Below are 27,770 nucleotides of genomic sequence, written 5' to 3'. Positions count from 1 at the left end.
GGTGCAGAGGACAAAATGTTGACCTTTTTCAGTGTTCTATTCCCATGGTTCTTTCTTTCTTGCTTTCTTTGGCCCACAAGGGCCTGCAAGTAGGTACCTGGCGGCGCTCGTCTGAAGAATGTTCTTATTTGAAAATTCCTTTCATTTCCCAATTTCTTAAATAGCTCACTAAAATGTTGCCGCCGTCCCTGTTCCAGGTGCCGGTTTGGGATCTGAATTTGGTCTTAAAATTTCTGATGGGTGCTCCATTTGAACTTTTGCACTCTTGTCCTTTGAGACTGTTGTCTTTCAAGACGGTGTTCTTGGTTGCGGTTACTTCTGCCCGCAGAGTGAGTGAATTGCAGGCACTTTCATCTAAGCCGCCCTTTACTGTGTTCCACAAGGATATGGTTGTACTGAGGGTATGTCCTCGCTTTCTACCTAAGGTAGTATCTCAATTTCATTTAATCCAGAAAGTGGTTCTTCCGTTTTTCTATCCTCCTCCTCATCCTGGTAAGGAAGAGAAGCGACTCCATAAGTTGGACCCTAGGAGAGCTCTGAGCTTTTATATTTCTAGGATGTCCAGGGTCAGAGGGGACGATCAACTCTTTGTGGGGTATTTGGACACCGATTGGGCCAGGCTGTTACCAAACAGACCTTGTCCAGGTGGATTATCCTCACCATTACTGAATGGTACCGATTGGCAGGCAAGGACCCTCCTGAAGGGTTGCGTGCTCATTCCACTAGGGGCGTGGCTACTTCCACAGCCCTGCAGCGGGGAGTTCCTCCTATTAGGAATATTTGTGATGCAGCCACATAGGCTTCTATCCACACCATTGTCAAACATTACTCCCTGGATACGTTCCATGGTCAAGATATGGCCTTTGGTAAGGCGGTTCTCTATTCTGCCATCTGATTGGGTATTCTACATTCATTGTCCTCCTCCATTTTACGGTACTGCTTTGGGAGTCTGCCAAAGATGTGGAATAAGTTGGAGGACACAATCCATTTGAAGAACAAGTTACTTACCAACAGGTAACGTTCTTTCGACTGGATGTTCCTCCAACGTATTCCACATCGCCCTCCCAACCTGCCCCTCTGGAGAATTTCCTATGCTATTGCAGCTTACATTCCCTCAAGGCTATGTGCAGTCAAGCAGGCATTAGATATGTGCATGTCACACGTTATGGAAGAAAAAACAAACTGAGGCTACGGGCGCCGTGTGTCCTATTTATAACATCCGGTGACGTCGCCCTCTACGGAGGCCTTCAAGGGACATCGATCTGATGTCATCGACGCAGGACGCCCTCTGCCAAAAAAGTTTCCGAAGTACACAGATGTGGACATTACATGTTAAAGATGTGGAATACTTTGGAGAGGAACATCCAGTTGAAAGAATGTTACCAGTCGGTAAGTAACTTGTTCTTCTGCATAAACTTGAAGTATTATAGGAATATAATAGTTTATGTTTGCCTGTGTGGTCCTCTCATAGTAAGTTCAGTTGTTCTAAAAATATAAAATGATTCATCATGATTCATTTAAATAAATGAGGACAGACTGATCATAGATTGTACTTCACATTTACTTGAATACATGTTACAGTTTCCGTCTCACATATTTTGTACTCGCATGCACAATACATCAATGTATTTACCTGTTGTGCGTCACTATTAGGTTGGACATAGATATGTTCAGCCACACGCTTGGATACATTCTCATTTTCATTACCGTCACATTTTAAAAGGAGAAATAAGCTCTACGATCAAAAAGAGTGAGCTCACCATGATCTCTCCCAACTATCCTCCCTACCTGAACCCACCACTCAAACCAGTGATGCTTATGAATGAGATTTTGTATATTTATTAAGTACTTGTCTTTAGTTTTAAGCACTTGCCTCCTTAGTTAGAAGCTACTTTTTGCAGGCCACCTGTTTTCTTATACATATTTGTTTCTGCTTGTTTTGTCGGTGATATATGGCACACTTCTGACAGAATGAGACACGTACGCAGATTCGGTTGGGCCACCCTGGGCTATTCTGTTAAGGGTCTGCCAATACTGGAGAAGCATTGTATGATCTCCTGTAGTATCAGACCAATCAAAGGAAGGGATGTAGTTTTTTCTTTGCAGTGAGTGGGGTAATCCCCATCACAGCTTCCACTTTCCAATCATGAGGTTCGACCAGATCATCAGGTTCATCAACTGAAAGCCCAAGTATGTCATGGTTGATTTTACCATATGTCGCAGTCCTCATTCAACATTCAAGATTGTATGTATCCCTAGGAGTACTGGAGCCTTCCAGGTCAGGGTATGCCAAAGGCAAAGTGTAGTCTGTTTCTGTAAGCCATCACCCTGTTCTGAACTTTGATATAACTCACTGCCTGATGGTAGTTCCTTTGGGTTTTTAGGAGGCTTCACAATGCTGAAGGTATTTTGTGTTGTCGGAACAAAGGTTCAATTCTTAAAGGTCCCCATTGAAATATGAGTCTGGTTTTAGAAGTTCAGTGAGATTCCACAACAACACAGGTAAACATGGAAATGTGAATGACATGGATGGGCATGTTCTTCCTGCGACTCCAGGTTGGGAGCAGTGGGCAGCTATGAACAGATCCAGCCACATGCATGAATGCGTCTGGGATTCACTGCTGCATCTATTTTTTGAGGGTAGAGTGGCTGCCAAACGTTTGAATGGTGCAGAGTACCCGTTTGGCGGGTGGATTTGCATCCAGCACACAAGAGCTGTATAACAATAGGGTTATTTGCACCGTACCTTTGTCAAATTCAAGGACGCAGCCCAAAGCAGACTGAAGAAGCACTTTCTCAGGGAAGACAAAGTTTCTGCTCCTACACCCTGAAATCCAATGGTGAACTACTTTTACAACCTGCATGTGTCAGAGCTCAGTACAGTTCCAAAGGGTAACGCATCCGTGTTCCCTTGCCTTGAATCGAAAAGCACAGTAGGGTTCCCTATCGCAAATGCTCCTGGTCTCATATGAATTGCATTTGCTAGTCACTTAACCAGCTTATCGTAGTCCTGAGACCTCCATTCTTCTGCATCTACAACAGCCTAACAGCAGAGTGTGCAGTACCTGCGACTTGCTTTGTTACCACTGGGACTCCGCCTTTACTTCTTTGTTCAGTGAGGCTGCAATTTGGCTATGGGAGTAACTGCACAGATCCCCAGCGTTACTTGTTCAGCAACTCTTGCACCATCCACCTTGACAGGGTGCCACTGCCTGCATACGCAGCTCCTTCACAGCTGAACTGTCATTCGAACAGCTCCTTTTCCCTTCAAGTGGAGGTTTGACATAAGGCTTTGTTTCGATGTAGAACATTTCACCCACAGGGAACCAGTGGGTGCAAGCTGAACAAAACCAACGCTTGTAAATAATCTACGATTTGAACTGCTGCACTTTACAATCACTGCTGCACTTACAAAACCCTAAACCCTGTTTTATTATGGACTAAATTACTATTACTTTAGATTAGGTCTGATGCTTTTCCTTTTTTCTATATCCCGGGAACTGTAGGGATTCAATATATATAAAATACCTTTTCTCATTTGTTCTACAGAGACACACCTTACCATAACAACAACCTTCCAGAATTACCCAGAATTACTCTTTTTTGATCGAAGTTCTGACGGTGAGTGCCTGTTTTGCCATGTCCGGTCTCCCTCTCTCTCTCTCTCCCCCTTTCTCTCGTTTTTCCTCTCCCCTCCCCTCCTCCTCTCCTTCCCTCCCGTGCGGGCCGCCGGACACACAGATCTGTACGGAGACCCTTGCACTGCATTACCGTAGGGGACCCAATACCATTATCTAGTTATGTTTTCAAGAGAGGTAGGTCCATCAGCATTGTCTGAGGACGCCCAACCTTTATAAACATTTATACTTGGTAGCGTGGGACACAAGGCAGACAAGACTAATGTCTTTTGTTCTGCCCATATTCTAGCATGATACTCTAGCTTGCATGCGGATTTTTGATGCATAAATTGTTACCCTCCATTTGTTCCTACAACTTTGCATAATACTTTTACATCCGGTTCTTTTCTCTTCATTTTTTCTGGTTCTCCTCCTTTTTTCACAATTACAGGGTCCTGCTATCTATTGCCCTGATGAAGGCGGAGTATTCTCACCAGAGACGCAGATCATTATTCTTTTGAAGTCTGTACCGCTGAAACGCATTGTTAACCAGAGGGGATACAAGATCCATCACAACACTGTGCCATCTAGGATCTTTCTTCATTGACAACCACCAACCGAAGGACAAGGAAATTTTTTTTTTCACAAAGCTCCTTTTAGGCCAATCAGTCTCCTTACTTCATCCCCCTGATGCGTAGGCAGACCCAATCCCAATATATAATAACCTTTTTGATTTTGGGACACAAAAATAACTAATTCATTTGTTTTATTATAATTGCACAACAATAAGGGGCATTTGTTTTCCTTTTGATCAACTAGTAGGAATACAGTTTATCAGTAACAAAATTGTTTCTTGAACTCTAAAAAATTTTTTTTTTCAGTTAGGATTTTATGTGTAACCTAAAAGTGACGAAGAACAAATTTATGTTAATGTTCCCCACTAAGTGTTCTCATTCTTCTACACCAAATAATTGTATGTACTATTTATATCACTGATTTTTTATGTTTGCACATGTTAGATTTCACCATGTATGCTATTCTTGGTTTTTTTTAACATAAAGCTTATACTTTGCATTTTCCATAATGCTTATGCCTCATTTGTGAAGGAATGATTTCCACTTCTTCCGCATGTAATTGTCATGATCTCTGCTTCCAAAAGGTCAGAGTTTTCCCAACTCCCTTGGAAGCAGATCCATAACCCAGGTTCCGAGTGCCAACCAGTCCCAATTGGGACCTTTTGGACCCAGTCCTGGCGCCAGTGGCACCAGGCTCATAAATATGCCCAGTCCCAGCGCTGGAAGCGCCGGGCTCATAATGCTTGGGTGGACTTACCTGCAGCAGACCATGCTGCTTACTTGCCTGCCAGTTGAGCCTCTGATCCTCTTCTGTTTGGAACTACTTTTCCTGTTGGGTGGGGCAGGAGCCACTCCTTAGATTCAGAACACTGGAACTCTTCTGGAAAGCAGGAACTCTTTTCTTACCTAGGCGTGGCTGTGGAAGGAGACACCTAAGCACTACAGGAGGCTATTTAAACCACACCCGATGGATGAATCTTGCTTTGCGTTATTCTGCATCCTCTGCAGCAGAACGCTCATCGTGTCTTCTGCATCTGATCCTGGGCCTAAGGAAAAAGGCTTACCATCCTGAATCCAGTCTTCAGCAACACCTATAAAGACAAGAAAGAACAGGTTAGCATTACGGTCTTCAGTGACAGCTCTTCACTTACCTGGTCCATCGGCTGTCACCAACGCCTCGCGCTGCATTCCGGCATCTGAAAGACAAAGGCTTACCTACTCTTCGTGCGCTCCGGAGGTCTTCACACTGCATTCCGGCATCTGAAAGGCAAAAGCTTACCAACTCTTTGCACGCTCCGAAGGCCTTCGGCGCTGCATCCCACATCTGAAAGACAAAACAAGGTGCGTTTAAAGACATTGGGGCACTTTAATACTCACGTGCCATTACTCCTTTCCACATCTAACCCAGTGGGTATTCCGGCACCCTGCAGCCGCTCTGAACTTGTACCTGCAAAATAAAAAGACAGTTAGAGCGCATCGTGAAGCAGGCAACAAGCGCTTACTTACGTGCTTCCAGGCGCTTCTATTCATCACACGGGCTCCATCTTCAACTCACTTCAGCCCGTCATCCGCCATCGCCGGATCCCTGCAAAAAAAGAAACATCATCACTAAAGACTTTAAAGACATTAGAATTACTCGAAACTTACCGTTCGTGCAGTAAACGACGGACAGCAGTCCTCTGAAGTCAAGAGGCCTGCTCCCCTTATCCAGTGAAGAAACTGGTTACAGCACCCTGCCCCGAGGCAGATGGAGAGCACGGCGTTCACTTACCTAAGACATCTTACCCTTCGAGTCAGACATACAGTGCACAGAGGTCCAGCCCAAAGAGCCAGCCATGTGTTACACATCACCTTTGAAGATACGGTATACGCCCAGTCAAGACCGGCGCCTCTACGGGAATCAGGTGAGCGTTACAGTAATATGTATAAATTACATTAGTTATACAGGTTTTGGACCAGATAAGCAATTATAATTCATTTATATCTTACACGGGCCAACCCTCTGATACACCAGGATTTTGTTTCGTTGTAATCTTATTATGGACTAAAGACTGAACCCTTCAACTTTCCAAGTAAATTCCATGTAAATCCCCACATACATATAATGTATCAACATTGCTTTATTGTGGGCTATCGTATGTTAGCCAATACATTCTTTTCACCCTGGTCCCCTCTTGAGAGTACAGCGTTGACTGTTCTAGAATTTTTCTGATTGGAGTGTCAGACAATTTAAGTCGTGCAACCGAGTTGTGGATTCATTTTACAGAACCCTACACTTGGGGTCTAGGAAAATCCTTCTAACAGCTCATCTGCATCCTTGTTGCAGTTTCTCCTGTATCCGGTTGTTCCTTAGCCAGCATCCGGTGTCTCATCCAAAATGGTTCACATTGTGCCTATAGACTAGTGGTGCAATTCCAGATTGTGCTCCTTTCCCAGCCCTTGGGATTGCCGGCTCTGCTGTTCATTGGTGCTTGCTGTCAATGTTCTCCGCAGGATAGACAACACCTTTCTCCACAGATCATCCACAGCCTGCCCCAGTAGTAGTGTTGCAGGGCTTCCTGAGGAGTACATCTGGAAGGGATTTGAAGGGGAAATCCATAACAGGTTGTGGGCAGAACCAGAACACGAATCAGGGTGAAAGTAGTGCCACTGATTCTTTCTGTGATGCCAGTTGGTCCTCTTTCTCACAAACATTTCGGGCGGTGCTTAGTGCTGCACATTCATCAGTCCCTGTGTGCTGGGGTGAGACTGGTCCTAACGGCCAATTTATTAACATTAAAAACATCAAAATCAGGAAGATAAAGATACAATGAAACCAAAAAAATAAATTAACCTCACCTTCTGGAAACATGAATCTAATTTCTCTTTCTGCAGATGAAAAACAGTAACTGCCATGCAGCGCATTTCGAAGGTCATCAGTCCCATAGATCGCTCTCAAACTGAAAAACAATGAGGCTGTAAATATATTGCGATTTTCTATACATATGAAACATGAACTTTATTAAACACCTGGAAAAGTGGGATTCTTTACTTTGTGTCTATATTTGTATAGAAAATAGAAATGTATACAAAACAGTAATTTACACCAAAAGAATAAAAGTGACAGTTTTATCAACGTCCAAAATACTTGAATTGAATATTTTCCATTTCATGACATTGTTACTCTTCTCCTTTCTGCTGGACATCATACAGGATTATTTTATGCAGGGCAGACAGAATGAGAAGTAGGGAAGTCCGTATTCATGCTTGAATTGTGTGAGAAACCTGAGGGTATCCTCACACATACTCCCCTTGGATCCTCTTCTCAGGTGGCCAGGGAAAGGCTATCACTTTTGAATCCTGACCCTGGGGGGTGGAGATGCGAGGGAGGATCACCTGGGTGGAGGGCCCTTAGGGACTGGGGAGAGGATGTCTGCAGGCGAGGCATGGTATCCCCCTTTTTCTTGTGATAACCAGCCTTGCTCTCCCCCTGCCTTTATAGATTGTTGCCAATCACTTCCATTCATTTTCCCTCATTCATATCACTATAGTAAAGGCGATTAGGAGTGTTACACACCAACATGTCATTTTGCCACTATAGTACTGAGACGAGGAAGAGACCCGAGGACTGTTGTGAACGTCAGGCATGTCCCGGGAACACCACTAATTATAGTCAGGCAATTGTACACAATGGCTCACACCTGCAACCTGTTAGGGAGACACCAGTGTATAAAAAGGTGGAGCCAACAGCATGAGAGGGGAAGCCAGCAGGAGCGACAGTGGGCCAGGAGAAGTGAGCCTGAGAGGGTTGACGTCCGCCAACGAGGGAAGCTGGTAAGGATCCTGCCTGTAGGCCAGGACACCCGTGTGTGCTATCCGGAAGCTGTGACAGCGGGGCGCAGACGGGCCGGGAAAGGAACAAGGCTGAGGGAATCACACTTGCAGAGTTCCCACAGCAGGAGCTTGCAAGACTTGCAAGCTCTGCGGGCCCCGATAGCACCTGAGAGAGGCAGAGCAATCAGTAGCCCACAGCAGAATTCGTGGCAAGCTTGTGCTGCTCATAGAGACACAGAGGTGTATACAAAGCCAACAAGAGAGAGGGAGACTGTCCGGAGGAGTTGCCAACAATTGGTGAGTGAAACAGAGGGACCACTCATACCGGGACGCTCCTGGGGCCTACGGCAAGGCATATTTTGATACCGGTTGAAAGGAAATGTATGTGAAAGTAACCATCAACCCAAAGAAAGGGGGTTTTGAATGCTACAAACAGAACGCCAAACAATAAAGTGAGGAATTTAAATGCAAAGCACGTGATATTGAATCTCGAACTTAACTGTTTTACAAGTATTATTGAATACCGAACTGATGGAAAGTTTTGTGAAGCTTATGAATGGAATGCAAACAAAGGTGAAATACACGTAATGAACATTTTTAAAGGCAAAGAATGCAACGTTATGAATAAAGTGAAAAGCAAGTGATGAACAGTTATAAAGTGCATGAAAGCAACATGGTGGAAGAGGGTGAGCACCACAGAGTGAGGTGTGTGGAAGAACACACTGAACTCAGAGTAAATGCAAGCTGAAGAACAGGTGTGGTGAAGAATAAAGAATATTTATTGGTAACCAAAATTGCTGAAGTAAATGGGAAGAATAGCAATCTGCAGTACCTGAACTCTCTGGGGTATCCAAGGTGACCTGGAACTGAGAATTCATCGACTTGAAACTGACTATACATTGGCAAGTTAAAAGTGGTGCAGCTTTGGGGAAGGGAACACCAACGCCCTTTTTGGAGCTGTGTTGCAGCTTTGGGGAAGGGAACGCCAATGTCCCTTTGGAACTGTGTTACTTACTGGGGGAAAGGAACCCTGAGGCCTTTTTGAACTGCTTTGAATTTGAGGAAGGGGAGCTAAGAAGTAAGCTTAGAGCTGGAAGAAACTAAGAACTTTATTTTGGAACACTTTTTCATATGTTACTGATATCCTTTTACTATACTATATCTTTTAACTATACTGGTATCCTTTAACTAAGTGTTAACTATACACAATGTAGAGTTTAGTTGTGAGGGCAAGTATAGGTTTCGGACACAGACAGACTTTTAAGTCGAACTTACTGACTCAGACTGTCCGTAGTTTCTTTAGGTAGGGAAATCCCCCTTAGAATAGGGCAAGTTAGACCTTGTACTATCCTGACATTTTAGTTAATAAATATATTTGGTTTGAACTTTGAATCGGTTGTCTGTGTCTTGTTTCATGATGCCTTCACAATGTCCATATACTCTTCTCTGGTATTTGTTGGTCAGACATTTTTTATACATAAACGTCAAAAGAAATATTAGACCAAGAGCTGGATGGAGGATATATTTATATGGAGAAATGGGGACTAAGGATATCAAGTAAGAGCCATAATGGTGTTTAATCTCTAGACACCCTACCTTACAGGCACAGAACAACTTGGTATAGCTTCAGATTTCTATTGGGGAATTTTGAGAAACCAGTAGGTGTCTAACCCCCTAATCCCCAGGGATCTGTCATTCAGGTGGCCAGGACACGGCCATCGCTTTTGGATCTAGTTCTTGGGGGTGGACCAGTGCAGGAGGATCACCTGGGTGAGGGGTCTTTGGGGAGTGGGACACCAGATGTTGAGACGTGCTATCGCCTTCCTTGAAACACCTTTAACAAATCCTACCAGGTAGGGTATTTAGGAACTCTACGGCCGCCCCCCCCCCTTTACAACACAAACACTTTCTCATGGACATCCTGCTATGAGAGAAAACCGACTAACAACCGAGCTGTCTACCGGATGTGGCCAGGCAATTACTGCCCATCGCACACACCTGACTTCCATTACACTTCACCACACAGATAAAAGGCAGAGCACGAGAGCAAACTCCGAGTGGGGCAAAGCACACGAGGAAACAGCAGTTTCGAGACGACAGGCTGAGCAAGAGAGGAAAGATAGCAAAACCGAAGGGGACTGCAAGGAGGGAAATTCCCTTGACCTTTTCCACAAAGAACCATCAATTTTCTCGAGACCTCGACAATAGAAAGCGTAAGACTAAGAAACCAGGCTGAAGAATCCTGCATTGTGTGTCAGAGATACCCACGGCCCTCCCGCATCAATATTCAAGGCAGGGAGAATCAACAGCCGGCGTGGTACCGCCCTTGGCTCCAAGAACAAAGCAGCGTCAGTAAATCAACACAGCCAGTGAGTTGGTGAGACCGATAGAAGACCGGTCTATGTTGAAGCCAATGTTGCAAGCTGCAACATTGAATGGCGAGCGTTGGAACAACATTGTTAAAATGCGTGTGATAAGAGACGCAAGTGAAATGGAACTGCTGATGAGTGATTGAACTTTAAACCAAGCAACAATACCTTTGATAGGGGGGTCCGGCACCGCGTGGGTGCTCAATCAAAGGTCTCTGTAAGGTATCAAGCTGAGATGTACCGAAAATAGATACATTTTGTCCAAGCCAGGCTGAGGGAGATCAATTGAAAAAGAACAAATAAACGTGAATCGAAGTGGTCCTGCAACGGGTTAAGCAAAATCATGTGCACAGTGGAAAGTCTTTGATTTTGATGAAGTAGAGAACGTTTGCAAAAGTACATGCATTTGATACGGGCCCAGCAGAGGGAGAGCAGTTGAAGGTTTTGTGTTAAAGTGTGTCTGAGCCCGGTGGATCGGGCCCCAGGGTGAACAGTAAATCACCCGTGAAGTTGTATAAGTGAAAATCATGAGAAGAAAGGAACTTTAATGTTTCGTTGTGTTGCATCAGGTCCTCTGAAATAAGAGACTTTGAATGGCAAAGAGACTTTGTCAGAGAAGGCACCGATGTCGAAGTTTCTAACGGCATCCTCTTGCTAGAGAAGCCAGAGATTGTGCTAAACACAAGTGTGCCGCCTTGTCCTGTGCTGAAAACGTGGGGAAGGGATGCCAACAGCTTGAATATCCTGACGTAAATTTCTTGAACACTTTTCTTTTGCATAACATTGTTTCCCACACCATTTGTATTTAGAAGTAAGGTTTGATAATAGGTTTATTAGTATAGGCCCATTTATTTTGACAGTCTCGACTTGGGCTGCGGTATTATTTGATGGTCGTAGCTTTCTCCCATTTTTATATTTAGGATTAGATAGGCGTTTTTCAAACCCAATTGAAGTTCAATAAACACCCTTGAACTGTGATCACTTGTCTGTCTTACTGTTTGATACCATGCCTTCCTTACAGGAAGCAGACTATTTTTCTTGCATTTGAACCAAATACGTATTACACTAGTGTGACAAATGTACTTCTCCCCCTTCCAAGAGTACAAGGATGAGTTGAGGCTAAAGCGCCCACTCAGCTCTCACACTTTTACAAACCAAGAGCCAACACAATCATAAAGGCAAAACAGGCACAGTCAAGAGCTATACCTCCTTCGCCTTTTGTGGTAATGTGGGCTGAGGGAAGGCTATACAAGAGGGGTGTCAATGTGTTTAAGTAGAAAGCCAAACATCAAAGTATAAAATTCCAAAATAAAGAATGTCTATTCAAAGTTCAATAAAAATATATACTTTAATCAAACACACCATTTACAATAATAACTAACTTGAAAACACTGTAAAACCCCACCCCTGTAGAAGGAACACAGAATATCCAAAGATAGAATAGATCCAGCACTCTGGGTGATGAGACAGAGGAGAAGAGTCAATTAAAAGACAACAATGTTCAAAGGATATCTTCAGAGCTTGCGAAAGGGATTAAGGTGCCATATCTAATCTCTAGGACACAAAGATGGACCAGGGGGCATACCTTTGCAAATTACTTGGTGGTTCGAAGGTGTCAAACTAGGCCTCTCAGCGTCATTCACAGTTTTTCAGTTCGATGATGCGCCAGTTGCGATAGTCCAGCGGCAAGCTGGCGACAAGTTGGGGGTCGAAAGGAAGGTAGTGGTTGAGTTGGTACCAGAATGCATAGGCAAGTTGATATGATGAGGGGGCTCGGTGGTCGCTGTTCGGGGGACACCAGGGTCAGGTCGATCGACTTTCAGGAGCGGCGATGTAGAAGCTGATGCATCGAAAAGTGACTCGAGCAATGCAAGGCAGCAGTACTTTGTGGGTTCAAGTCGAGGCAACGATGCGCTTCAGCTGGCACAATGCAGTGGCAAACCGAGTCGAATAGCAAATAGCGGTTTAGAGAGCGATAAACGCCAAAGGAAGCTTCAAAGGGTCCTGGTGGTTCGATTAATGTCGAACACACTCTAATCATGGCTCGCAGTAGGTCAGTGTCGAAAACACCTCTGACTTTCGGGAGCTATGAGTCCCACTCCAGGGTCTCAAGGGCCAAGCTTAGTCCTTTTTTTGGGCTTCTAAACACAAGGGAGGCTGGCACACTCCTTTAGGGTCCTGCAACACTGAGGTCCCAGGCAACAGGGTGACTGGAAGAGATGCAGTCTTGGTCCAGCAGCCAAGTTCACCCACATTGGTCCCTGGGGATGGTTAAAGGACAGAGCTCACCTCTGCCTTGGAACATCTGCCTTCACCTCACAACTGACAGACTTTAGAACGAACTTCTCTCTCAGCAGGATCCAGCAAAATCCCCTTCCAGGGTTTGATTCCAGATATGATTCAAAGATGTGGTGGGGGATGCCTTCTTTCAAAGGCAAAGGTCCACAGGTGTTTGTACTAAGGCTAGCCTGCTTTAGGGGTCCAATTCCTGCTCTTGGAAGGAGTGGACATTGCCCTTCTGACATCGCACCCAAAGAACTTTGTGCTACAGGAAGTGGATGGGACGGGAAAGAGAGGTGGAGAGATATAGGATGTCAGAATCTTCCCTAAACTGTACAGGTCTCTCCCTGGCTACACTACCCCACCCATTACATTCTCAATAGAATCAGAGGCCTTTAGAAATGCAGCACACTGTTGTGAGGCCTAGCCCTTTGTGAATGGATGGGCCGTTTGATTCTTGTTCCCAGGCCAGTTTCATGTTGCTGTCCATGGGAAAAGAGTGCTACCTGCCTTACAAAAGGAACAAAGAGGCAATCCCCCAAGGCGGAAGTCCTGCCAGTGAGCAGGGGAGCTGTGTCCAGAATAAATAAACATAACCCTTCCACAGCTGAACTGGGCCCACAGGGCTTTGTGTGGCTGGGATAACTATGACAGGTGCTGGCCCACATATCCTAACTCTGGTATGGCTTATATTTACAGTTTACAGTGCCACCAGGACAGGATCCTCAGAATTATGCAGTTTTTGGAACCAAGGTGCATATCATAAATGCAGCTCCCATGCTGCAGAGACTTGACTGTCACTGCAGCTGTCAAGAGGGCACCTGGGAACAAATCAAGATATTGATGCATTATGCTTTTGGAATGGAGCTTATGAAAGGGGAATCTGATCAGTAGATTTCCTTTTCAGAGATGGAATTACCAGCATCATTTTATTAATTAGTAAAAATCAAAAAAGCCAGGGCCCATACAACCTTGCCACATGGTATTTCCTCACAACTAAGGACTAATCATCCCATCCTGAATATTTGTTTCCACCATCGAAAAAAAGTGGTACTTACAAAACACATAAGGAGCTGCCCCAGTAACTGGTGAGATCTACAGGGACATTTTAAGTATTAAAATTGGTTTCAGACCTGCACACTTGCGATAGCCGATAGGATAAACCTAAAAGCTTGAAAACAACAGAGGCTTATGGGTGATAAAGTACTCACTGCTATATTAAAAATCAAAATAGGCACACAACCATTATACACATTTAATTTACCAAGGTATATACTGTATTCAGAAACAAGGAATACCTACAAGTTAGCCAAGGAAAGAAAAGGGCACAAAAAGACCAATCCCATTCTAAAAAAACGCTGCAGAGTAAAAACATTGTATCAAGGTTAGGAACTATGAACAATATTTGACAGTCTCCTGTGTTGGGATGCACATACAGCATCCCAGCCAGGCAAAAAGGTCTAGGCTGTGAAAAACATATTGGTAAGTGCCACAGTGTGAGCAGGTTGAGTTTTGCGCGGCAGATGGTGCACGTATCATTTGTAGTTAGTTTTGACACATAATAGATACATCATATAGAAACACAGAATGAGAAACACATGTATTAATGTTGCATAACCTCTACAACCGCAACATTAATACATGTGTATTAGGGCAGTGTATTATAGGCCCTGCGCTTAGAAATAGAAACAACACGTTACGTTTTGAGTGAGGTGCGAGAAGTGAGCTGAAGTAGGTGGAAGATTAAATCAGAAGTATTGTGGTAAAATCAAGGTCAGTTGGTCGACATGGCAAGAGTGCCGACGTATTGGATTTTAAGGCCTAGCACACGATAAACAGCATGCAGGCCCTGATGTGGAGCTGTGGCTCTGTTTAGCGCAGTCTCAAGGCAAATCGCCTTTCCATCCCCCAAGAGAGAAGCCGAGGTCCGAGGCACCCGTGCTGCGCAGATAAACGCTAATTGTATCCTGCTGCAGAGTTTGCAGGCGGTGGGAATGGAATGTTAGATGCAGGGAGGGCAGGTAGGGATGTAGGGAAGGGCTTGTGATACCAAAAGGCCAGGCGAAGATTTAGAGCACTACTGTCCTCACCCAAGGACTGGTCATCCCATTTGGACTACATAACGAAAGCAAATCAATCCCTGAAATTGAAGCCCAAGAGGGGTGGCCTGGCCCTGCCATTACTAGGCACCTGGGGTCTGAAGGAGATAAGGGGGGGGGGGGGCGGGGGACGTACCATGATTTGGGATAGGAGGAGCAGAGGCGATACCAGTAAATGTAGTCCAGGGTCGGGGGTGCAGCTTGTGTGTGTCGCAGTGTCTAGTATAATGAGGAGGCTTATGGTCTTAAAAAAGCAGGGTCGGGGGTGCAGCTTGTGTGTGTCGCAGTGTCTAGTATAATGAGGAGGCTTATTGTCTTAAAAAAGCAGAGTTGGCCTCGCCAGTCTTACTTTGAATGTGCCAGGGTGCACACCACGTGATGGTTGAGATTTATTAGTTTATCAATATACTTGTTAGCCAATCATGTACTAGGATTCAAAAGTGATGATGTAGTGGGCCAAGCGCATAGGGAATGGGCTTAGATAAGTTGTGGCTGGTGGGTCAAGGAACTATAGGGGGATATTAACATGTCATAGATGGTAGCCAATGATGATCGTGGGATGACTTTGTAACCTATGCACGATAATGTGTGGTTATTTGCTAAATAACCTGTAACTTCTTGGGGCATGACCAACTCCGTGTCAGTTTAATTCTACCGGACAGGTTGAGACGCTTTCGCATATAAAAAAACCTTGTTTTCCCTTACAAAGTGGTGCAGTGGTTATTTGGCCTTTGAGGATTATTTTTATCATATGGGTTTTGGGTCATGTCTTTTTCTTTTCTACAAAATTGATTACCCCGATGTGATCCCAGGCTCTCTGTGAGGTAGGGAGTCCCGGAGCCACGCATCTGGGGTTGCAGCACCCATCTGCAGTGACCAGCCCCCGTGCACAACTTGAAGAGGTTCACAGGTGCCGTGTTACCAGCAGACCTGCCTGCTCTTTGGAGAGGGGCACTGTGCCCAGTTGTGCAGGTGAATTGACGGGGACCCCGTGTCTGAGGCGCTCAGGAGAACACATAGGTGTAAGTGCACATTTGATTGAGAAAACAATGAAGGGACAGTGAGTGTGGAGGGAGTTGTTGATTGTGACTGTGTGGATGGTAAAAGACCATGTGACAATATATACTGTTATTTTATATAAAGGTGGCCAGAGGGATCTCCTCTGTTGAGAGGAAAGTTGACATCACGGTATAATAGTGTAAACAAATAAGAGAGCAAACAGATCTCCTACATTATGGGGGAAAGGCAGCACTGCAAGTAGAGTAGATGTCCATTATATGGTGGATCTGGAGATCCCTTCGCCTAGCATAAGGGGGTGTAAGGAGGCAAATGTGGGCAGTGTTGGGAGGGAGGGCTAAAATGGCACAGCTGGACCGGTTTTTAGGGGAACAAAAAGTAGATAATCAGAGGGAACCAATGATTACCACTACCCTACTCAAATGTACTTTTACCGCGCTCCTGCGGTACCGGGAAAAGATGGTTAAGTACCATTGCGAGTGGGTCGCCGATAGGAGAGGCTATGATATGATATGGCATTTATAACGTGCAACGAGGCAAGGGAGGAGAAACAGAGGGAATTCAGACAGCGATCCTACTACGCCAGGTGACATTGAGATCGTGCAAGTGCAAGGGAAGAGGAAACGTGCGGGTGGAAAGGGGAGAAGGCAGTGCAATAAATAAGATACAATTAAAATAAAGACAATAAATAATAAATAAAAGTGCCCCCAGCTGGTGGCAAGTACACGTGTAAGTGCAGACATCAGGTGTAAGTGCTAGTAGGGGCTGTAGGGATATAGAATAGTCCCCAAGTGCAAGGGTTGCCATGGGGGCAGTGCAGGTGTGTAACTGGTGGGGAGGGGACCTAGGCCGAGATCAGAGGGTAGCCATGTAACCAGTGCATTTCAGATTCAGCCAGGAGATCAGCAGGGGAGAGGAGGAGAGAAAGCAGAAGCAAAGAGGAAGGTCCTGAGGTGCTTCCGGAACCGGAGATGGTTCTCCTCAAGTTTCAGAGAGGCAAGGAGGCTGTTACAGAGGGAGGCCCCAGCAGAAGGAGATCTACCACCAACTGTCAACCACCTTTGGTGGTAGGGTGTTAATATCCCCACTTCCCTCCTCAACCTCCTCACCTGTGGTGTCCGAGTCTTCCTCCACTAGGCTGAGGCTTCGATGAGCTGTGTAGTCTTTTTTTCTTTTTTCCTTTGCTGCTTGCGTCCCCCACAAGAGGAAGCCACAGTGAGAGCGGTAAAACACGCCCTGGCCGTGACCCCCTCCCTGAAAGGAGAGAAAGGCGAAGAAAAGCCCAATATAGGCAAAAAAACCCCACTGTTTACGATGGCCCGGCAGGTCTCCTGATGGCAACTGGGTTCGTAGGAAAAGTGGAAAACCAGAGTAGAATACAGCCACACCGGAACCGACGAAGAAAAAACTCCAAAGCTAGAGAAGGGCAGCGAGCTGAAAGTAGCAATTCAGAAAAGAAGAGAGGAGGAAACTGAGAGGGAAAGGGCCCCGTGAAAGAGGACAAAAGCGGGGCGAGAAAACGGGAAAATGAACAGCACTGAGGTAACGAAAGGAAGCAATGCGAATGCTCAGAGGAACAAACAACAGCGTTAGCAAAACCGCGGCAGCTAGAGCGAAGCACAGCTGACCGAGGAACGGTTGCAACGCACAGCGCAGAGGGGGAGGTGTGGCTAAGTAAAGCTACGTGCACACAAGCTGAGTGCACGTAGTGCTGAGCATGACAGGAATCAGGAAGCATACAAACACAAACGGGGCCACAGATGCCAGCTGGGAATGCGTCGCATGACACCAACTCGCTGCTTGGAGAAGCGACTAACAATGAGGGAGTTGGAGGCGGATGAGCGAAGAGTTTGAGAAGGAAGATATTTAGGAAGAGAGAGTTGAACGTATTGAGGCCCCAGGCCCCAGAAGGCCTTGTGGACAATGCAGAGGGTTTTGAACTTAATCCTCCCTGCCACTGGGAGCCCATGCAGAGATTTTAGTCCTGGAGAGATACGATCCCTGGGCTTGAGGCCAAGGACAAGTCTTGCAGTCCTGTTTCGGATGAGTTGCAGAGAGTGGAGGCAGGCAGATTAAGAAAGAGGCTGTTGCAGTAGTCCAACCTAGAGAGAACCAGAGCTCTGGAGACAGTGAGCTTCTGGGGAAGGAGAGGAAAGGAAGAATACCTCGGAGGATGTGCAGCTAGTAGTGTGACTTCTTAGAGATGTCAGAGATGTGAGGAGAGAAGGAAAGTGTGGAGTCGAAGATGAACCCGAGGTTTTTAGCCTCACAGGTGGGAGCAGGAAGAGGGCCAAGAGAGGCCAGCCAGAGAGAGACAGGAAAGGAGGGAGCAGGTGTGCCGATGAGGAGAATCTCAGTCTTACTGGGATTAAGGCAGAAATCATTGGCGGCACACCACTCCTGGATGGCAGACAGGCAATCAGAGATGCGAGAAGGAGAAGAGGTGGCAGAAGGGAGCCTGAAAATGAGTTGAGTGCCATCCGCATAGCACTGAAAGTTGAGGCAGAGAGCGGCAATGCGGTGGGCAAGGAGTGCTAGGTATTGGTGGAACAGCCAGGGAGAGAGGTTAGTCCCCTGGCGAACACCACAGGTCGAGATAGAGGAGAGGAAGGACCCAAATTGGACCTGGGAGGGTCTATCGCAGAGGAAGGAGGTCAGCCAAGCCAGGGCCGGATCGGTGATACCCAGGTTATCATGGAGACAGTTGAGTAGGATGGCATGGTTGACTGTGTCAAAGCAGAAGAGAGATTAAGTAAGATGAGGACACAGGGGGTGTTGGAGTCAAGGTTGGAGAGCAGGTCTTCATGGCTGCTCAGGAGAGCAGTTTCCGTGCTTCTGCTGGCTCTGAAGCCAGACTGATGGTCATGGAGGCAACCACCAGATTCAGAGTGAAGATTAAGCTGGGAGATGACCAGCTTTTCCAGGAGTTTGCCTAGGAAAGGAGTGACTGAGATGGGACAATAGTTAGCCGGGCAGGAAGGGTTTCTTAAGAAGAGGGTGCACAAGGGAGTGCTTCAGGGGGGAGGGGAAGACTCCAGTGGTGAAGGAGAGGTTGCAGAAATCAGCCAGAGCAGGAGCCAGGGTGTCAATGTGGTACTTGATGGTTTTGCAGGAACAGGGGTGAACCTGTTTTGACAAGACTTTCATAGATCAGACTTGTCTAGAAACCTTGTCTTGGAGAACAGGGGAAAGGCAGGGAAGGAGGGTGGAGAGATGGCCTAAGAAGGGACAGAAGAAGAGCAGGGAGTAGAGGGGGGGTGGGGAGAGAGAGAGGACAGGATGCCCTGAGTTTTGGAAATGAAATGTGAAGCCAGGGCTGTGCAGAGGGCCTGGAGGGGACATGAGACGTAGAGACTGCAGCAGGATTGGCCAGCTCCTTGCAGATTTTAAAGAATTCGGCCATGTTGTTAGTTGCAGCGGAGATGCAGGCTTGGATATGGGCTCTGTTCTTGGTGCGGCCAGAGAGACGGTATTGACCTTTGGAGCAGGCGACAGGCCAGTTTGTCAGACGATGTACCGGAGGCAAGCCATTTCCCATCAGCCACCCTGCACTTGCGTTTAAGGGTGACGAGGTCGGAGTCATACCAAGAGTTGAACTTGGATTTGGGCTTCAAGCGGATCCTCATGACAGGGGCAAGAACATCGAGAGTATCAGATATAGCAGAGTGGAGCATGGAAAGGCCTGTGTCAGGGTGTGAGTCAGCCAAGAGGGCGGGGGGGGGTGAGAAAGTGGCAGCGAAAGCCTCAACTGACACATGCTTCATGGCTCGGATAACCGAGAAGGTAGGGGGCAGTGCTGGAGTTGACTTGGCCCGAGGGGTAGAGGGTGAGATGGGAGGAAAGGAGAAAGTGATCACTCCAGGAGAGAGGAGTGGTGAGAGGGATCGAAAGAGGAAGGTCTGAAGAGAGCAGAACATCCAGAGTGTGTCTTGCAGAGTGAGTCGGGCCAGAGGGGAGAACAGAGGGTGAGTCACAGAAGTCACGAAAGAGTCCAGTGGAAGGACAAGAATCATCCAGGTGGATGTTGAAGTCTTCAAGAAGGAGGAGTTGAGTGGTTGAGACCAGGAGGGAAGAGGAGAGGTCCGCCCACTCAGAGAGGAAGGAGGAGATCTGACCAGGTGGCCGATAGATGGTAGCCACAGGAAGAAAATGGCCAGGAGAGAGAGCGCCTGCAGTCGAGGCATATCAAAGAGTAGTAGGCCTGCGTAGGAATGACAGAGGCAGGAATCCACTCAGGGAAGATCAGAGCTACACCCCCACCGGAATGGTTGGATCTGGGCGCGGAGAGGATCTTGTAGCCATCAGGGAGGAGGGTGTCAAAGTTCGTGACAGAGCTGGCCATGAACCATGTCTCGGTGAGATGGAGGACATCAAGTTCAAGTTCCTCCAGGAGGCGGCAGATATCAGAGGAGTGTTTGACAGCTGAGCGAGAGTTTAGAGTGGCAATATGGAGAAGGTTGCCATCCTTGAAAGACTTCCGGGGAGGGGTACAAATAAGAGGTAAGACCTGCAGAGGTGTAAAATGAGCCCGGGGAGGGGGCAGAAGAGGAAGGAGGAGAGGGCAAGGTAGCGAAGGAGGGGACCGCAGGGGCAGGCGAGCAAGCTGTGGCAGGGAGAGGGGTCAGCAGGAGAAGAAAGGAAAATGATGAGGCGCGGGAAGCATCTATCAAAGAGGAGAAGGTTGGCTTGAGGGCCTTGGACCAAGACGGTACCATTCAAGTAAACATAGAAGATAGGTAACAAATCATTTGTGTTTATGGTTGATACAGGTGCAACAAAATCATGCATAAAGGAAGGGCGCTTCCCCTTATCAGGAAAGGTAATGGACACACAGGGGTTCTCTAGGGCAATTACATAGCTTCCTTTTACAGAAGATTTATCCATCAAGGTAGCTACTAAAGAAGTGTCAGCCCCACTATTATTTTCAGCAGACAATCCAGTGAACTTGTTAGGTAGGGACCTGCTAAGCAGGCTAAATATGAGGATTTCACAAAAGAAGGGGTAGTGTGTTCTACACCAGGAATTTGTTATGCTAGGGTTGTGGCAGTAACACAAGCATTGTACAGTGATGGAGCTACTAGAGGAATACCATTGCACACAGATCTGTTTTTGCATGGATCAAAAGTGTTGTTGGGTTGGGTGCCTGGCATCAGGGACAAACCATGCTCCTGGTACCATTATCTCTCTGCACTTAGACACAGTGATGTTTGAGAACTACAAGGTAGCGTTAATAGGGACAAAAGAGGAGCAAGATGAGTGACATACAATATTGTCTATTGACCCATCCCGGGCAATAGGGGGTGTCAGATGGGCAGTTGTTTGAAGAAGTTGCTAATGATTGAGAGATGATTTTTGAGTTATGTATTCCGTGTCAAATAATGATCCAGCATAGACATGTACCCTATCCTTTACTTATTGCCAAATCTAGGCCCGCGTATGTACAGGAAGATATGGCAAAGGTACGCAGCACTTTATGGAATGACAATCCACATGATGTAGGACTCTTGAAGAGCATAGGAGCAGTCTGTATCAAGTTTAAGCAGGGTGCAGTGTTACCCAGAGTATGACAGTATCCATTATCTAGAGAAGCAGATGAATGAATACATGAGACTATTGTGGCATTATGGAAACAGGGTATCATAGTACCTTCAGAGTCGCCATGCAACACAGAGATATATCCAGTCAAAAAAGCAAAAGTGTAAAGTTGGAGGATGATACAGGACCTCGGCCTATTGAATAATATTGTAGAAACTGAATTTCCAGGAGTACCAAATCCTGTCATGATTCTTTGCAACATACTCACTGTGGCCACATATTTCACTGTGATTGACTTGAAAAATGCATTCTTCTCCATTTCATTGCACCCTCATTCTCAATATCTTACTGCGTTCACGTATCACCGGCAAAGATTCCAACACACAAGACTTCCTCAGGGGTTCTGTGAGTCCTTGAGCATTTTCAACAGAGTATTCCAAATGGAACATACATGTACAGAGCACTATTATTCGTATGTAGATGACCTCCATGTGTGCAGCACAACAGAAGACTCATGTAGAGAAGATTCAGTGACACTGCTGACACTGGATAAGTAGACAAGGACAATGCAATATTGTCAGGAGTTAAGTGGTGTATTTGGGTCAGATTATATTATCTGCAGGAAAAAGGGCAACCCCAGAGAAAGCTACTGCAGTACAAAACACACCACATTCAACAACAGTTAAAGAATGCAGCAGTTTTGGTATTTTGTAACTATTTTAGGGCATAGATTCTCAGCTATTAATGTTACACAAAGCCTCTGCTGCAGGGACTCAAGGAAGCACAGAAAAACAAAGGAACACTTACATGGACAGGAGAAATTATGCAAAATAACAAGGGGGTCCTGGGACTGCCTAGCATTTCGGTGCTGGACTGCCCCAGGGCAGGACAAAGACTGATATGTTTTGGATATTTCTCCTCTGTGAAAAGATAGTGAGCTAAAGACTCTGGGTAAGGCTCTCGTAACCAGGACTAATGTCCGGCACAGGCACTCCCAGGACCCACCCTTGTTATTTGCATATTTTAAGTAACTTTGGGCCTCACCCTAAGTTACAAGGGGAATCCAGACGTGGACCCCTTGCTCACTATTCTTAGAGAGGCACAGCTACAACCTACTGATGAGGACCAACCAGACCGAAACACGTGTCTGGGGTTGCTGTTCGTACTCCTGTTCAGAGGAGAATTGCCTAGCATTTCAGTGCTGGACTGCCCCAGGGCAGGTCAAAGACTGATATGTTTTGGATATTTCTCCTCTGTGAAAGATAGTGAGCTAAACACTCCAGGTAAGGCTCTCATAACCAGGACTAATGTCTGGCACAGGGACTCCCAGGACCCCCCACACCCCTTGTTATTTGCAGGAGAAATTATTACATGTTTTCAGGAACTCAAGAATGCCATAAAGAATGCACTAGTACTAACAACACACAATTATAGGAATGAATTCAATTTGTTTTCACATTCCAATGGACAGGTCCAATGGACAGATCATGACAGCAGTGTTGACCTAGTTAACATCTACGGGTCAAAGCCTTTGGCATATTACAGTGGAATATTAGATTCAGTGATGCAGGGTCAATTTCCAAGCACTGGCCGTTGCAGCCTTCACACTTGAAAAGTCCTCCAGAATAACTATTGGCTGCTCTGCAACTGTAGAGCATGCAGTGTTTGCAATTCTTGAGCAATCCAAATCCACTCTAACCACACAAAGGGCTTCTGCTTATGACGTTATCTTGTCAAGCCTGTCTGTTCACATTGTAAGGTGTTGTACAGTAAATCCTGCCACATTTATTTCAATACCAGTTCAGCCAGGAGAGAAAGTGTATGATTGTGTTACATATGAAGGACATGGGGATGATTTAATACAGGCAAGGAAGAATGTACTTGAAGAAGGGGAGGTCCTTTTTGTTGATGGGTCATCGATCAGGAGATGGGACAGAGGCATACAGGTGCAGCAGCGGTATGCCTTGTAGAGGGGGAGTATGAGGTTCTAGTGAAAAAGAGGTTACCAATGCATTATTTAGCACAGGCAGAAGAATTGATTGCATTAATTGAAATATTAGAAGCATCACAAAAGTGTAGTAAGCATATACTCTGACTCTGTGTATGTTACCTCCACTGTACATTCAGGGTTGCCCAGATGGAAAAGGAGGGGATTTTGGAGGTCATATGGCATGCCTGTGCAGCATGCAGCCTTACTGGAAAGATTCATTAATGTCTTGTCCCACCCAACACTAGTAGCAGTGGTTAAATGTGCCACCCACACCCAAAATACAGACCCCGTTTCATTAGGCAATGATGCCACAGACAGGGCCGCCAAAGAAGCAGCATATTTACGAGAACCTGATGTTACTGCATATCCTGAGGTGGCCATTCAATAGCTGCAGTTAGCAATACCATATACAGCAGCACAACTTACACAAATAATTGAACTACAAGCTCAGGGCCCCCGGGATGAGAAGGCCCTGTGGGTTAAAAAAGGGGGTGCTTACTTTCACCGACTGACTTGGTATGGAGACAAAATATTACAGGTAAAGTATTAATGCCAGGGGAATTACTCATGGTTGCTCTTGAGCAACTGCAGTACTCATCTCATACTTCTAAGCAGCACATTGCAGCTAATGTTCAGGAGGACTCAGTTGTCCCCAATTTGCATGAATATGTTAATGAATTTGTAGCAAATTGTACTACTTGTCACCTTTACAGTACAGGACACACACTCAGGACATTGAGCATCGCATTGCCCTGTCCAACTGCACCCTTCACAGAACTTCACATTGACATGTTAAATAGGTGCAGTAATATCCGTTATCTTGTTGTATTTGCCTATTTTCCCAGTGGGTTGAGACTGGACCTTGCGCGCACAACCCAATGCTAAATCAGCAGCTACGTTTTTAGTGCACAAGGTTTTTCCTCAATGAGGTATATGTGAAGTTCTAAAGTCAGATAATGGGACACACTTTAACAATTTGTTTAAGGAAATTGCATCCCTACTAGGGATATGACACTGGTTGTGCTTGATTTACCACCTTCAGGCCAGTGGGATTGTGGAGATTGAATGCACTGTTGAAAACAAGGTTAACTAAACTTTATACTACGTTAGGGAGAAATGTACTGCATTGCCTCCATCTGGCTCTGTTCAGCCTGAGAACGCAGCCAAGTAAGGACCACCACTTGTCCCCGCATGAGAAAGTGATGGGGGGAGAATGCATATATCTCTCACACCGACACGCACATCATCAGACACTTGTAGGGAAGCAAAAGTATTGGGGGAGGAGTTTCAGGGGTATTTGAGGGAGCTAACAAAGTATTAATCCCTTGTCTTGACAGATTGCTCCTAGAAGAGAAGATACAGCTGCAACATCATCAAAGGATCCAGTGAGCTTATCAGCACCACAGTTGTATCCTGGGGACCAGGTCTACGTTAGGAACTTTGAGGTGGTGGCACAAAAATCGGTTCAAGGGCCCATATACTGTTTATGCCATGCCGTTCACAGTTCATGTGAAGAAGTTGCGGTATTGGGTTCACTTATCTGATGTTCGGAAAGCACCCAGTGCCCCTCCACCTTCTCGGAAAAATGAAGAACCCACTCAATAAAGTGACAGTACACTTAGCATCCTGTCTGATTATAGGGATTGATCACTTGCAGCATCATAACTTCATTAAATGTTATAACCTGATCGAATTTGTTGATTTTTCTGCATGTTTTTCAGTTTTTTAGACCCCAGTGTGGTTTCAGGACTTCAAGCATTGTGTAATTTATATGATATGGTGCATGTGTGGTCTTATTTTTGTTTTTTCTATCTTGTCTCTGTGATTACTTTATATGGTTGGGGCAAATAAAGGGGGGGTATGGGAATGGCACAAATGTACAACATGTGAGGATGGCACAGACCAGGAAGGAAACTGAGATAGAGATAGTACAATCGGTATAAGGGAGTAATTTTAGATACCGTGGCAGATGTGCACCACCCTGAGACAGACAACATGTGATATAATCACATGCGCAAAGTGGGAAGGGAGAGGTCAAACGAGAGCTGCTATGTATGCTCTTTGATACCTCATGCGATGGGTACACCCAAGTTGTTAATACCTCAAGAAATGCAGCCTCTAATAGCCCAATGTTTAGTACACCTGGTCCTGTGCAGAGTACAAAGTCTTTTCCAAAGGGCACAGGGTCCAAGCGGTCATAATGGACTGAGATAACGAAGAGTGTGCCAAGAACAAAGAAACAAGCCTGTTGTAAAATAATACCATTGTTGAAAATGAAAGGTGCATTGTTTTCCAACAATAGATGGGTGATAGGAGTAGAGAGTTGTGCAGCGGGGGGCTTACTGGGGTTCTCAGAGGACATAGTGGCATGCGTCAATCAGAACTGTGGCAAAATATGGGGAAACAATGTGCCAAAAAGTGCAGATACCAGTGAATTATTCCTTTTGCTTCAGAGGAAATTACACTCTACTTGTAGGGACAAACACTCATTGCAATAAAACCTTATTTATTCTTTACCTGATCTATCATACGTAGCAACAATGGGAGCACAGCATGTAGGTGCTGTCAATTTTACAGGTCTCCTGTTCCTCAAATTCCGTAGAAGGGTTTGAGTGTCTGTGGTGGTGTCCATATATTCTGCATATTTCTATGTATTTTCCACTCTTACTTCCCTAGTTTCTGAATCAGCTTTCAGACCCAAGTATAGGGGAGCGGGGTGATCATTTAATGTCTTAGATACTGGCAGCCTGGTCCATTGTAGAGCATAGAATGTATAACGGGAATGCACAACGGGAGGTGCACTATCACATTAAATGTATGGTATGTCTTTAAATCTACAACTTTGCTCTTATAGCAACTAGGATTCTTTTAACACTTCAGGTGCGTGTGGGTATAGTCCCCCGGCCTCAGGAGACTCAAAACCAACTATACACGGCAAAAATGTTTGTGTCCAACAGGTAACCCACCTGCACTCTAGACGGACGGACTAAATCCTTTGTGGCAACAGGTTTTTCTGTGTACTATTAAAGAGTATGCCAGTGAGTGGCAGGACTTTCAAGCGTGGTTGACACCCTTATTCACCACCCTACACAAGTAGAAGTTATGAGGGAGCTAGGGTATTTTCAGCAGGCTAAGTATGTCAAAATGTCATCCACTCTCCTCCCATGTGGCCAGGGGGTGGCAGCCTCTACCTGATCCTGACACTGGGGGTAGTATTATGAGGGAGGATCACATGGGAGGAGATGACCGTCAGGGAGATGTGGCGACCCCATCAGATGAGACACAGTATTCTTCCCTTCCAAATGAAGAAAACCCTATAATTCCTAAATTCACAAGGGCTTGCTGTCACTTTTCAAATCCCTCTCATTGTAAGACCGAAAATCCATTTCAGCAAAACAATCTGAACAGAATACGATTTCTACTTCATATATAGACAAAATAGACACTTAACATCTCATGTAGTTGATGGTTTTTACTTAAACCAGAATTCAAAACAATATAACTTTAAAAATTCAAACTCCCATGGACTCCAAATCCCAGAATAGCACTAGCACTGAGACAAGGAAGAGGAGGAATGAGTTAATGTGGAGTGAAGGAAACACCAAGCTGAACGTGCAGACTAGTTGTTACAATAGCAATCAGCTGTGAAGGACATTTAAACAGGCAGAACACCTTCAATTGAGTAGTGCAGCTGGAGAAGAGAGATGAAGAGCGGGTGAGGCGGGACGCGGAACCGAAGGCAGAAGCAGACACACAGAAGCGAAGAGAGGCAGGTGCTTCCAAGCAATCGCGTGTGAGCACAACTTACTAGAGAGACGTGTAGTCTCAGAATCTTTGGAGGAACTGCTGAAGGACCGGCAGCAGCATCCAGGCTATTGAAGACGTGGTCTTGATGAGCAGCAGCAGTTCTACCGGCGAAGGAACGCAGAGGCAGCGAGAGAACTGAATGAGGGTCTGCAAAACAGGTGAGACCTTGCCAGAGTGTAAAGGCTTCACTGCATTAATGTGCGACAATTCGGCAACGCCACTAAACACAGGTGAGTCTGCCCATAGGTGTTGGGAGCCCCGGGGCATGCCGAGAGGCAGATTAAAATTTGAAAGCTCATTTTGAATACTGATCAGGTAAATTAGAAAGACAGAATTTAAACAAGTCCTCATATAAGAGAAATCAATATGGGGAAAGTGGGAGTAAATATTATCACCAGCAAATGAACATCGATGAAGAAGTTGAAAGGCAAAATCTGTGCAAAGCTCCATACATGAAATGTCAGTTTAGGAAAAATTGGAACAAACATTGCCACAAACAAATAAATAGCAATGAAGAGGTTAACAGACAGAACTTGAACAAGTCTCCATACATGAGATGTCAATGTGGGGAAATTTGGAGCAAGTAGTGCCTAAAGTAAATGAAGCATAAACAGTGAAGAGGTACAACTGTGTTATACTGAAAATAATTTTTATGAATTTAATACAGT

General features: G+C 45.6%; 1 protein-coding gene across 1 annotated transcript in view; it reads right to left on the bottom strand.

Annotated features, from left to right (window-relative positions):
- Positions 1-27,770, bottom strand: part of NME5 (NME/NM23 family member 5) — a 239,097-nt gene that overhangs the window by 111,090 nt on the left and 100,237 nt on the right. Inside the window, exon 4 of the mRNA XM_069650095.1 lies at positions 7,031-7,131. Coding sequence (XP_069506196.1) covers positions 7,031-7,131 — 101 coding nt within the window. The remainder of the gene's footprint in view (positions 1-7,030; positions 7,132-27,770) is intronic.

This window comes from Ambystoma mexicanum, chromosome 3p, assembly GCF_040938575.1.
Source record: "Ambystoma mexicanum isolate Mex_15411 chromosome 3p, UKY_AmexF1_1, whole genome shotgun sequence".
Taxonomy (NCBI): Eukaryota; Metazoa; Chordata; class Amphibia; order Caudata; family Ambystomatidae; genus Ambystoma; species Ambystoma mexicanum.
The sequence above is the reverse complement of the archived record's forward strand: the minus strand, read 5'-3'. Positions and strand labels throughout refer to the sequence as shown.